Below are 14220 nucleotides of genomic sequence, written 5' to 3'. Positions count from 1 at the left end.
TACTGTGTGCAGGAACAAAGGAGACTGAATGGTAAGGCATGTATTTATCAGAATTCTGCACCCCTTATTGTAATTGTTTGGCTGGGGTAGTTTCTGTAGGGTTAGGTACTGTTATATTTGTGTAATGTGAATAAAGATTAAAACATGGTGTGCTGAGTCTCAAAGAACAAAGGTTATGACCCAGTTTGGGTGGTATGCAGTTGCAGGCCAAAACTTTGTTAGCACCGGCCTTAAGGGATATGCCCGAGGCCCATCTGACATTGGATCTTGCACCTCATTATCACTGAATTGATGAGCTGATTCCATCATCTAATGGGTTTCCCCATATAGATTGCCAAAGAAGAGGCCTTGGACATTGGGCTACAAATCAGTCGAGTATTTTCAACAAATTTCTCTTTTTTAGTGCTGATTTACAGCAGGCCTTTCAAGGACCTCTAGTTACGAAACATGTAGACCTGGTATTCTTGACAGCAAACCAAAATTGCACAATGGCCCTGATACCTCCATTAATTCCTTTATTTGAATATGCTAATATCTGTGCTGGTGCTTTTTTGTCTGTACAATTATGGCAAGTGATGTCCTCCAGCTAAGATTGGAGGTGCAGGCATCCAATTAATGCTCGAAAATTGGATGAAGCACCATCCGGTTTCTAGGCCAAAGAGTTATAGTGGCCTAAAGTTATGTTTCAAAGATCTCTTGCATTGGAGTCAATTCAAGATCTGTTGTTGGATTTACTTAATGCTGGTCAGTCCCTGTTGTCCTCTGCAATGTGATTGAACCTTTAAGTAACACAAGCCATTCAAATTGCTTATAACAGCAATGTTGGGGGATGGAGGTCCATTTTTACATTGTAGATTGATTAAAGAGGTATTCTCATTCCAGCAGAGAGAATCTCAAATGGCAAGAAAATCAGTAGAAGTCTGCCTCGTTCTTATTCGGTGGTTGTTTCCAGGATCCCAATTCATAACTGCTGGTGCCTTGGGCTCAGTAGGGGAGGACACTAAGCTGCTGATCAAATTATACCTTTATAAAATTTCTGATGGGGTGATTCATTTGTCCAATGCCTAATGTTGCCCAATGCCAATGGTAACCAACCCTTAAGGTTGGAGGGCAGGTGACGAGCCCAAGCAGCCTTCACGTTTTTCAGGAAACTTCATCCACGGGCGGGGTGAGGTTTCCTGAAGGTTTTATAAAATTAATAAATAAATTTTCCTAAATTCACAAACATGTCCCAGCTCATATGACACTGTCACATGAGGGGACATGTTTAAATAATTTTTTACTTATAAAAAAGTTTTATTATCAACTTAATCTCCTTGAGGCAGCCCTGTGCCTCAGGGAGATTGCTGCACTCTTGCATGTGCATATGCGAAAAAGTGCAGGCCCCGACTCTCCTTCCTCACCCCGCCCACACAGCTAGTGCTGAGCGCTACCGGCTGCGCATTACACTGGGCGGGCCTTAATTGGCCCGCCCACATAAAATGGCGGCATGCAGCCGATCACAGGTGGCGATTGGCTCTGTGCCCGCTCCCGCCCACCATGGGAAAAATTCACCCCTGTGTTGTAATAGTGATTGCATTGTCTTGGCAACCCAGCATGCTGATGAAATCCAACTCTGACACCAAGGGCTGAATATTTGTTTTCGGGGGCAAGCAACTAGAGCCCCTGGGGGAAACAGTCACTCATTGGAATTTTGATGTGTAAAGCAGACTCCTTGTTCTATATCCCAGGTTCTCAAGACAAAAATGTCTGTGTTTTTCAAATTACCTAATATTGGTAATCTTACCAACATTTGTTCCGTGCTGAGTTGTGAATAAGTAGGCAGATGAGAGATGGCAAGTTCTTTCAGAGACTTTGACAATGGACAATTTTTGGCCATGTTTGGTTATTCAGAAAGAGATTTCACACCTTGGTTTTGGAAACATTTTTAATAACCGTGAGGGGCTGAGAAAGAGGTTTTTAAATATTAAAACTGAACACCAAGAGCCAAAGGAGCACTAAAAGCTGAGAAGAAAGCAAAGCCTTTTCCTGGGTGGTAGAGCAGTGTACAGAGAACTTGTGCTTTCAAGTTATGTCAGCTGACCAAACAAAGTGGGCTAGCACTCACACTTTCTTTATTACTGTAACCTGGATGTCCTGCCATTTTTTTCATCCACTGGGTTTTAGTTTGCCTTTGGCTTAACAGTAAGGGGGCTTTCCCTTCACCCCAGACCACTTCATGAAATACATAAGATAATAAATAGCCAGAAATCTGTGAATATTTATTGATATATAGGGCCAAATTTTTGCTACCGAGATGGAAATTTCCCAACTTGGTAGACCTACCTCGGTAGAAAGTGCCCCATCAGACCCAAGTTTTGCTCCGGGGGGTTTTGGGGGGGCATGGTGGATAGAGTCGGGCATGCCACCCCTGGAAGCAGATAAGAGGTGGCCATAGGACAGCTGGGTGGCCAGGTAAGCTGTTTAAAAGGCCCAATTTGGTTCTCTAGAACTTTGTCCCAATTGGAGTCCAAAGAAAATTGACAGAGCGAGGAGATACTTACTCACGCAATGGAGCCAGGTAGATCTGAAGTACAAGGTGTGGGATTACTACCCACACCATTATCCTGCACCATTGAAAATTGGGGGGTGCCAGGAATGGGGGTGGGAATCCCGGAATTGTGTCCTGCCTGCTATTTTTAAATGGTTCCGGAGTCCTTATGACTCCGTGAATATCTGGCCCATAAAATTACAGCCTTTCTTCTTTTACAGAATTTCTGATGTTAGAAGGAGTGCATGGCTGGATATACCATTATTCCAATGTAACCATGAAATGGGATGTGGCGAGGAAATACTGTAAAAAGCATTACACTGACATGGTGGCGATACAGAATATGGAGGAAAACAAGTATCTTAATGAATACTTGCCAAAAGCAAGCACCCATGTATGGATTGGTTTGAGGAAGATACGAAATACCTGGACCTGGATTGGAACAAATCGGGCATTGGAAGATTTTGCTAAAAACTGGGCTCCTGGTGAACCCAACAATGGAAAGAACACTGAAGACTGTGTGGAGATGTATATAAAGAGAATTTCACATGCAGGACAGTGGAATGATGAACCCTGCCGTAAAAAAAAAAGACCACTGTGTTATCAAGGTAACTTTAAAAATTACTAGGAGATAAGAAAGAACTTGCTTTTATAGGTTTACCAGTAGGTCCACACCACTTCCTTAGGACATTCTAAAGGCATTTATTATTGATGGATTATTTTTTGAATTGTGGATATTATTGCAGTATTTTTATACATATAAATTATATTACTAAGGAGCAAAAGGGCACGGTTGAAAAATGGGTATCTTACTGGACTAGTAATCCAGAAGCCTAGACTAATGGTCTGGAGCATTGGAGTTCAAATCCCACCATGGCAGCGGGGGCATTTAAATTTGGTTAATTAAATAAACCTGGAATTAAAAGCCAGTATCAGTAAGGGTGACCATGAAGCTACTAGATTGTTGTTAAAAACCCACCTGGTTCACTCATACCAATGAGGGAAATCTGCTGTCCTTCCCCAGCCAATAAGTGACAGCAGACCCACAGCAATGTAGTTGACCTTTAACTTTGCTCTTCAGTTGTGTCTAAAGGGCAGTTAGGGATGAGAAATAAATGCTGACCCACATCCCACAAATGAATAAAAAAGTTGTTATGTAGGAAAATAATTTGCACACAGCAAAGTCCCAAAACCAGCAAGTACATGAAGATTCAAGATGCCACCTTGGATCAACTCATCTATGAGATTTGAAGGGAATGTTGGTTGTGAGAGGAATGATTCCTAGAATGCCAGCCCACATCCCTGCTCTTCTTAATTAATGCCATGGGGTCTTTTGCATGCACCCAATTAGGTAGACAGGAGCTACTTCTGAAAAAGAGCCATTCTGGCACTGCAGCAGTCTTTCAGAACTGCACAAATGTTTTTGGCCTTGATTGCATGCTCAGGCCTGCAGTATGAGTTAAGCTCATAACTTCAGACTCAGGGGCAACAGTGCTACAAATCGAGCCAAACTTGATGAGGTGGAAGGAAAAAGGATAAACTGAAAGTCTGAAATTAAAACAGAAACACTGCACAACATGTCAGTTAATTTCTGAAAAAAGATAGGTGAAAGTGTAAGTGCAATGGTTCCTCAAAAATTGTAAAATAATATTTACAACCAGCATTTGTAAGCTGAGTCATGTGAAAATCCAGCAGACATTGTCAGTTGACAGAAGCACTGGATATTCATGGTACTCTAACATACATAGGCCCTGTAAGACAGAGCCATTATTCACCTGATTAATTGGCTCTGTGACAACACTCATTGTTTGAATTTAAAACAAAAATATCCCTTCCTAATTAAATGTTCTGCTGAGGGACCCACCACACTCAAAATGTTTCATGTCTTTCTTTAACTTGATGTGCATCTCCAGAATTTTTTCTAATTCCTGCACCATTTTCCTTTATTTTTATCTCTTAGTCATTAGCAATACTTCTTGTAGCAAAGATTTTATTATAAAGGAGTTATTTAAACATTGGAGGCAATGCAGAGAAAGCAAGAAGGCTGATCCCTGGTGTTACTGATCCAAATGTAGGGGAAGAATGGTGGGCCACGTTTCCCGCCAACAGATGTTGGGAATCTCATTGTAATACATCTGCATATCATTATAAGGCTAGCCCACCAGAATCACCAGCCCCTCCCCCCACTCCTGCACTAAATCATCCACCCACACCGGCGGGAAGACACGCTGATGTGTTTCACAACAGTATACATAAGGCATGTACTTGGCAGGCTGCACTTTGTTCGGGATTTCAAAGTTTGTTTGCCTACCTTGCTTCAGTTAGCACTCGCAGTCATCAGCGCCAGGCTTTGCAACAGCACCACATCACTTTTAGGGGGGCTCACGGATAGGTCTCTACCTACCAGATCAGCCATGTGTAGGTGGCTTGTCAATGGCTGTAGGACAAGATCTTGCTTGGGGAAGGGGGAGAAGTGGCCTTAGGTAAGGGAAGAGGCTGCAGGATGAGAGCTGTACTGGGGAAGGAGGGTATCCCAGGGTGTGTGTGTGGGGGCACATGTTGATCTGTGCAAATGGCCTCAAGATAGTGAGGGCCAAGGAGACGATCTCCAGAGGAGATGAGGCCAAGTGGACATGTGAGGGTATGTGTGTGAGAATGGGTGCTGATGTCCCTTCAGCTGACAGTGAGTGAGATGCCAGTGAATGTGTGATGGGCTTGAGTGTGCGAGTTTAGAGCAATGAGATGGTTGCCATACCCTAGCTACATGGATGAGATTATTCATCCTTTATCTGCATTAGATGGCCAACCTCTTCTGTGCAGCATTGGCACTGACCACCACTGCCATTGCCTACCAAGCCGGAGTGGTAATCTTACTGCTGCTCTGTGGCTAGAGCGGGGGTAGAGAACATCACAGCGAGCCTCCATGGTGTCCAAAAGGTGCTCGAGGGCTGCAGTCTTCTTGCCTTTTGGGGCCATTTCTTTGCTGCAGTCCTGGGCTGGAAGCACTGAATGCGGCTATATTTTAATGCGGCATGACGAAGCGGCGAGGTGTCGGCATGGCAGGTGAATTGGAGCTCGTCCAGCATCGAAACAACATGTATCCTGGGAATGCATAATTAATACGGTGGGTTTGGGGCAATACGATGTGAAATGCCACCATTGCAGCTGGCAGGGAAAACAGCGATTTTTCCACCCGCTACCACACTTAGTACAAATTCCACTCCTGGTCTTTTCATTCTAGAAAGGAGGCAGCTGAGATGATCTTATGGAGATATATAAGATGATGAATGGTATGGATGAGGTAAATTCAAAAATAAACTTAAAATTAATTTGCAAGAATATTACAAAGCAGGGACAAACATTAAAAGGCAAATTTAGAACTAATATCAGGATGTTCTTTCTCAGATAAAGAATGATCAACACGTGGAATGGAATTTCGGATAGAGCAATGGGAACATAACCCCTGGAATCATTTAAGATTCAATTTAATGGTACAATGGGGGGAATTTAGGGTTATTTGGATGGATGAGCCCAGTTGGACAAATAGTCCTCCTTGACTGTGATTTTGTGATAAACTGAGCACAAGTCTTAACATTTAATAATGTTTATTGAATAAGGTAAATGTAAAAAATGTTTGTGTAATCTTTTGACAGCTTCATGCCATCCTGATTCTTGCAGTGGCCATGGAGAATGTGTGGAAACTATTGGTGATTATAAGTGTAGGTGCAATGAAGGATTCTATGGAGACAATTGTGAAAATGGTGAGCCCCTTGTGCAATGTTTAAGCATGTAAGGAGACATAAACTAGTTTTAAAAAATGTACATAAATCAGGCTAAGGGCAGCATGTGCAAATGTAGAATTGCAATAACCTGAGATAATAGCACAGCTGATAGAAATTGAAAAATTAAACTGTTGAACATTAGTTGGGTTTGCATGTGATGCACAATGAAATGATCTGGATTTTTATGAAGCTGGAAGCCCTCGCCAGATTGAGGTCATGTAAATAAGCACATAATTACATTATAAAGTTATTGGTATGTTTTAGCATCATTCCACCACTTTAATGTTGGTTTTTTACATGCCCTTATAAATTGAGGATTTGGGAGTACCAATTTTGAACGGCGTCAACTGAAAGAGATCAGTAATAGGGTTGTCAACTTGTTTAGTCCTGGCTGAAGCTTTCCTCTTACTTCTTTGTTTTGTCCCAATGGCTAGGACAGCTTTTGAAAAAAAAAGACTTGCATTTACACGGTGGAATTCACAACCTCAGGATGCCCCAAAGCACTTTACATGAAATACAATGAAGAGCGCCTGTGCTACATAATGCTACAATGGCCTTTCCAATGGAGATTCTCTATATCCCAACTATTTAGCAGAAAAAGGGGGCTATCAAAGAAGCAATACCAGGCAGGTTAGGAAGCACAAGACATGATCTGTTTCTGTACAGTGCATGACATATGGGGCAGAATTTTACGAGTTTGCGAGCGGGGCGGAGCTAGCTCACGAACGCATAAAATGACGTGCGGTGACGTCGGGGGGAACTCTCGACGTTACTGTACCCGATTTAAATTTTCAGGAAGGTGGGAGCGCAGCAAAATCAGCTGCCCGCCCGCCGACCTGTCAATGGCCATTTGAGGCCATTGACTGGGTCAGTTAAATAATTAAAGGACCTGCCTGTCCAACCTTAAGGTTGGCGGGTGGGCCAGAAGCCCCGGCGGGAACTAGAAAAAACATGAAACCACATCCACGGGCGGGATGAGGTTTCATGTAGGCTATAAACAATTTTAATAAAGATTTTGTAAAAATTATGGACATGTCCCAATCATGTGAGGGGACACGTAAGGGAAATTTTATTTTTCTATTTTTAATAATTTTTACAGTAGAGGTGATCTCCCTGAGGCTGCACTTAGCCTCAGGGAGATGAGTGCACTCTAATTGGCCCGCCCACGTAAAATGGCACTGCACCTCCAATCGGGGCGTCGATTGGAAGTGTGCCTGCCCATTTACTTCCCCCCTGACGGGGGGAATATTCAGCCCATGAAGTGGGATTTTACAGCCCCCTGCTGGACATATTTTTGGCAGAGGCGCTTTTAAAATATAATGGTTCAGTAGTCCATTACTTCCTTGCCCACCCCAACTCAGTCCCCATAATATAGGGAATTGTAAGGCACCCACTAGTCCACCTACCCTTAGGCCAATTGAGTCCCTTAAGCGGCCAATTAATGCCCACTTAAGGACCTGAATCCATCTCCACTGCCATAATATGCCGGGCAATGGAAGGCGGATAAGAGTGGGAAGGCCGCTTAAAAAGCTGGAAGGGGGGTATACATCCTTTCGGGCTGTGCCCTGTGCACTTCAGGGGCAGCCCTCCCCCCTGAACCCCACTAAGATCATACCTCACTTTATAACTCCCTACCTGGCCTCCAAAATCCCAACCTCCACTCCTTCCCATGAAGACCGATCTCTCCCCATCCAAGAAGCCCAGGATTACCTGCAGTCAGTCGCCAAGATCTTCTTTATGGGAGTTTTGACACTGCTGGGACAGCAAGAGCTGCCGGTCAATCAGATTGCCCGCAACTTTCAAGGGCGGGAGTGGCTTCCACTGAGCAGCAGAAGTCCCACTCTCCTTGTTAAGGCCACCCCCAGTGTGTTATCGCTGTGGGCAGCTTTATTTAAAAGAGGTTGGTTTGCATGTGACTTTTCTAATGGACAAGAAATATGGCCCCTCATAAAATTCAGCTCATGGTGCAAGTTTTGGATTACATACAGCTATAGGGAACATAGAGTTCTTTCCTTTTTTGCAGCTCCACCTTTTCTTTCTCTTTTGATTGATATATTTTGGGGATTGAAGTTATTTTTCCCATGAGTTATTTTTAATTCTGCAAACAATTTCCTGTACAAAAAAAAAATTTAAAAATGTAGATGCTGGAAATCTGAAATAATAGCAAAACATATTGGAACTGTGCAGCAGGTCAGCCAGTATCTGTTAAGAGAAAAGGTATTAATATTTCAGGTTTAAGAACACCCAAAATATTAAGCTGTCTTTTATCTTTTCAGATGTTGACTGACCTGCTATGTATTTTCAACATTTTCTGTTTTACTTTAATGCTAATTTAAGAGATGGCTGTATGAAATAGCTAGTCCATCTTTTAGAAGACAAATACATCTTTGGTGTACATTCAATATACATATTGCACTTCATAACTTTTTCTAATCCCTTCTTTCTCAAATAATGTTGATATTATTATTTTTAGTTATTAAGTGCCGTGCACTGGTACCACCTGATCGAAGCCTTATGAACTGTTCCCATCCTTATGGAAATTTCAATTACGACTCAGTGTGCGACTTTAGCTGTGTGGAAGGATATGAAATACATAAAACAAAGAGGCTTCAATGTACAGCTTCAGCAGATTGGACTGCACTTCTTCCAGAGTGCAAAGGTACAATACACAGGTTCATGTTCCAAATATGGTTTACTCTGGGACAGTCTGTACTAAGCTGTAACATCATTAGACACTGCTGCCTTGAAATAGCAGATGGGCGTGAAATATGGCAACACTGTAGCCCAATCATTTTCTTCTTGGATTAATGTGGATTATTTTCTGTGTTAAAGCACTCATGAAGCGGGGAGAAATTTGCCTCACAACAAAGCTGCACTCACCTGGCCTGGGCATTCCTAATGCTGATTTGAAAACTTGGAAGTGTCCCATTCCCCACTATTGATATTTCTCGTAGAAGCCTAAAGGGATGTCAATTCCTTCTTTAATAAGAACTCTTAGGCCTAAATTTTACCCTTGGTAGGCGCACGTGATCGGCAGGCCCAGGAATGGCCGGGAAACGGACTGCCAACTGTGATCGACCCCCAACTACAATTTCACACTGGCTGGCCAATTAACGGCCAGCCAGCGTGAAACATGTACTGAAAACTCAGCGCTGCTGGGGTGGGGGCGGAAAGAGGGTGGGCGATTATGTCACCAATGGCGCGGGTGAGCACTGCGAGATTGCTCCCTGAAGATAGACAGCTGCCTCAGGCAGCTGCAGACCTTCAAATGATTAAATAAAGGTTTAGAAAACAGCCAAAAAATGTCCATGCATCACAATCAAGCACCTGAAAATATACTTCATAAAAATGATGTTTTCACATATTTCTTTTTTATTTTATTTCATAACAGAGATTTCATCCTGTCCTTGGATGAGGTTTGATGAAAAATGTAAAGGCCGCGCCAATATGCCTGTTCGCCAACCATAAGGTTGAATGGACCAGGAAAAATCAGAGACAGTTGCACTGTTGATGGGCTTAATTGCCCGATTTATTGTCGGCGGGCATGCTTACGACTTTTGTGCCCTCCCACTGAGCAAAATATCGCACGAGTGTGCAATGACGTTGGGATGCTCACCTGATGTAATTTTACACAATTTTACATCAGGTTGGGCACATGCCTGCCCGCGCGACATAAAATTCTGCCCTTAGAATAATAGCAAGTGCCTACATTTAATTGCTGAATTTTGTGTACCAACACCACTTGATATTTGCATATAATTTTCAGTCAAGAAATGCATATGGTTGGAGGTTCCGCGTAAGGATGTTATGACCTGCTCCCATCCACTTGGACATTTCAGTTATAACTCAACCTGCATGTTTGGCTGTAGAGAAGGGTATGCACTGCATGGACCAGACAAAGTCCAGTGTCTTGCTTCTGGTCAATGGACAGAGAGGACTCCCACCTGCAAAGGTATCCCTTTATTTTTTAATAGAGCCACTTTACTCTTCCTAAAATGGGAATTAATTGTTACTTTGCTCTTTTTCAAGGAAAGATCTTCCTTAACATCTTTCACTTTTTGTTTTGCAGTCCAGGTATGTGAAACCTTGACAGTGCCTGACCATGGCAACATGAGTTGCTTGCACCCTATAGCGGACTTCCATTACAACTCAACGTGTGACATTAGCTGTAACAAAGGATTTGCATTAAGTGGACTGAATAGGATCCAGTGTAAAGTTTCTGGTCAATGGACACCAGAAAAACCAACATGTGAAGGTACTGTGTAAGTGGAACTGTCTTATCAATGTTCTGTCTGTAGTTTTGTACAGACAATGATAGATACCTATGAATGGTTACAAGACAGCAATCTAACTGAAGGACAATAAGAAACCATGTTTCTTTGGCAATCTGAAATAAAAAAAGGTAAAGTAGAAGCGATGGAAATGCACAACATGTCTCCATTTTTGGTCTTTAATTTTCCCACCAGCAACATTCAGTTATCTTGCCCAAGTGATTGTTCTTCATGTTTTAACTCAGGTATTGAGCATTGGCAAGGTGCTTCACTCCATGGGATTCAAAGCCCATTTCTGGTACTTATATCTGCCCGAGCCCTGAAATCACATCTTTTCCTAGTTCTCCAAGCTCATCTCGTCTGTGAGATCTACTTCCTGCTTCCTTGAACCTATGCCCACTAATCTACTGACCACCCACCTTTCTTTCCTGCCTGCCATGATAACAGTTCTCTCTCTTCAGGTATTGTCCTCTCTCCTTCAAATCTATTGTCATCAGCTCTCTCTCATGACTGTCTTTCCAAACGACCACTCCATCTCCAAATTCTTTTTCCTCTCCAAAGTCCTTAAGTGTGTTGTCACCTCATATATCCATGCTCACCTTTCCCAGTGCTTCATGTTTAAATCCCTCCAATCAGATTTCTCTTCCTGCCACAACATCGAAACTTCTCTTACCAAAGTCACAAAGGACATCCTTTGTGACTGTGATGAAGATAAATTATCCCTTCTTGTCATTCATGACCTGTCTGCAGTCTTTGACATGGTTGACCACATCATCATCCTCTAACATTGACCAGCTGGGTAAACTGCAAACACTTGCTTTTTCATATTCGTTCATGGGATATGAGTGTTGCTGGCAAGGCCAACATTGGTTGCTTATCCCAAATTGACCTTGAGAAAGTGGTGACGATTCATTTGCATGAGCTGCTGCAGTTCATGTGGTGTAAGTACACAAACAGTGCTGTTAATATGAAATTACGTACATATGAAATAGGAGCAGAATTAGGCCATTCGGCCACTCGAGCGTGCTCCACCATTCAATGAGATCATGGTTAATCTGTTTGTGTTTCGAGTTCTACATTCCCAACTACCCCCAAAAACCTTTGATTCCCTTGCCTAACAAGAATCTATCTACTTCTGCCTTAAAAATATTCAGTGACACTGCTTCCACTGCCTTCTGATGCAGAGATTTCCAAAGTCACACAACCCTCTGAGAGAAAAAAAATTCTCCCCATCTCTGTCCTATAAGGGTGATCCCTAATTTTAAAACAGTGCCTCTGGACTCACCCACAAGAGGAAACATCTTTTCCATTTCCACTTTGTTAAAGTCATTCAGGATCTTACATACTTCAATCAAGTCACCACTCACTCTTCTAACCCCCAGTAGAAAGAGCTCAGTCTGTTCAACCAATCCTCAGAAGCCAACCCACTCATTTTAGGTATCAATCTAGTAAAATTCCTCTGAACTGCCTCCAATGCATTTACATCCTTCCTTAAATAAGGAGACCAAAACTGCACTCAGTATTAGAGATGTGGTTTCACCAATGCCCTGTATAACTGAAGCATAACATCCATACTTTTACGTTCAATTCCTTTCATAATAAAGGATAACATTCCATTAGCCTCCTTGATTACATGCTGTACCTGCATACTAACTTTTTGTGACTCATGCATGAGAACACCTAGATCCCTCTGCAGTTGTTCTCCATTTGAATAATACTGTTTTTTTATTCTTCCTGCCAAAGTGAACAACTTCACATTTTTCTGCATTATATTCCATCTGCCAGACTTTAGCCCACTCACGTAACTTATCTCTATATGTCTGTAAACTCCTTATATCTTCTTCACAACATACTTTCCTACCTATCTTTATGTCATCTGCAAATTTAGCTACCATGTCTTCACTCCCCTCATCTAAGTCATTGATGTAAATTGTAAAAAGTTGAGGCCCCAACACAGATCCCTTGCAGGACCCCACTAGTCATATCCAGCCATTGAGGCAAAGACCCATTTATGCATACTCTCTGTTTTCTGTAGCCAGCCAATCTTCTAACTAGGCTAATATGCTACCCCATAGACCATGAGCTTTTATTTTCTGAGAATTCCAGGTTTTTGACCCAGTGACAGTGAAGGAATGGCAATATAGTTCCAAGTCAGGATGGTGTGTGGCTTGGAGAGGAACTTGAAGGTGATAGTGTTCCCATGCGCTTGCTGCCCTTCTCCTTCTGGTGGTAGAGGTTCATTGATTTGGAAGGTGCTGCCAAAGAAGGCAGATGGGGTGTTGATCAAGTTGAATGATATAAAACTTTTTGAATATAGTTAGAACTGGACTCAACCAGGCAAGTGGAGAGTATTCCATCACACTCCAAACTCGCGCCTTGTAGATGGTGTGCAGGCTTTGGGGATTCAGGAGGTGAGATACTCGCTGCAGAATACCTAGTCTCTGACATGTTTCTATAGCAAAAATATTAATATAGCTAGTCCACTTAAATCCCTGGTTAGTGGTAACCACCAGAATGTTGATGGTGGATACTTGGTAATGGTATTGCTGTTGAATGTCGATGGGAAGATGGTTAGACTTCTCTTCGCTCCTTTCATAATCTATCCTGTCTTAGCCAGAGCATCACTTGCAATGATTTCTCTTCCTGTTTCCTTGCCGTTAACACTTGTGTTTACCAAAGATCTGGTTCTTCTGTTTCTTATCTACACGCTGCCCCTTTATGACATCATCTGAAAACACAGCATCAGTTTTCACATGTACACTGAGGATATCCATCTGGACCTCACCACCATCTCTCTTGGCCCATTCCACTGTCTCTTAACTTATCAGACTTCTTGCTGACATCCAGAATTGGATAAGCAGAAATTTCCACCAACTAAATATTGGGAAAGCAGAAGCCATTGTTTTCAGTCTCTGAGATGAAATCCATTGCCAAGCCACTGATCCCACCCCACCCCCAGCAATTGTCTGAGGCTAAACCAAACAATTGCAACCTTATTGTCATATTTGAAGCTGAGATGAGCTTCTGACCAATTATCAGCACAGTCACTAAGACAGTCTATTTTCACCTCCATAATATTCCCTGACTTCACCCCTGCCTCAGCTAATCTGTTGCTGAAACCCTCATGATGTCTTGTTACCTCTAGACTTATTACAACACATACTCGGTCAGCCTCCCACCTTTTACCCTGTGTAAATGTGAGGTCATCTAAAACTCTGCTGCCTGTGTCTTACCTTGTACTAAGTCACATTTGCCCTTCACCCTGGCTACATTGACCTACATTGGCTCCCAGTTAAACAACACCTTGATTTTAAAATTCTCATCCTTGTTTTCAAATCCCTTCATGGCCTTAGCCCTCCCTACCTTTGTAATCTCCTCCAGCCTTACAACCACCTAAGATATCTATGCTTCTTCAATTCTTGAGCATCCCCAAATTTGAACTTTCCACCATTGATGGCTGTGCCTTCAGCTGCCAAGGCCCTAACCTCTAATGTTCCATTCCTAAATCCCTCTTCCTCTCTACTTCTTTTGCATCCTTTAAGATGCCCCTACCACCATGACCAAGCTTTTGGGTATCTGTCCTAATACCTCATTATGTGGATTAGTGGTAAATCATTTTTTATAATGCTCACTTGAA

At 42.5% G+C, this 14220-nt stretch overlaps 1 protein-coding gene across 3 annotated transcripts in view; it reads left to right on the top strand.

Moving 5' to 3' along the window:
* LOC121288893 (P-selectin-like) overlaps positions 1 to 14220 on the top strand; it is a 72464-nt gene that overhangs the window by 19665 nt on the left and 38579 nt on the right. For all 3 annotated transcript variants that reach the window (XM_041207724.1, XM_041207723.1, XM_041207725.1), the window contains exons 3-7: positions 2752 to 3138; positions 6184 to 6291; positions 8786 to 8971; positions 10079 to 10264; positions 10382 to 10567. In XM_041207724.1, the coding sequence (XP_041063658.1) occupies positions 2752 to 3138; positions 6184 to 6291; positions 8786 to 8971; positions 10079 to 10264; positions 10382 to 10567 (1053 nt within the window). The remainder of the gene's footprint in view (positions 1 to 2751; positions 3139 to 6183; positions 6292 to 8785; positions 8972 to 10078; positions 10265 to 10381; positions 10568 to 14220) is intronic.

This window comes from Carcharodon carcharias, chromosome 16, assembly GCF_017639515.1.
Source record: "Carcharodon carcharias isolate sCarCar2 chromosome 16, sCarCar2.pri, whole genome shotgun sequence".
Lineage (NCBI taxonomy): Eukaryota > Metazoa > Chordata > Chondrichthyes > Lamniformes > Lamnidae > Carcharodon > Carcharodon carcharias.
This window is presented reverse-complemented; position numbering and strand designations above follow the sequence as displayed.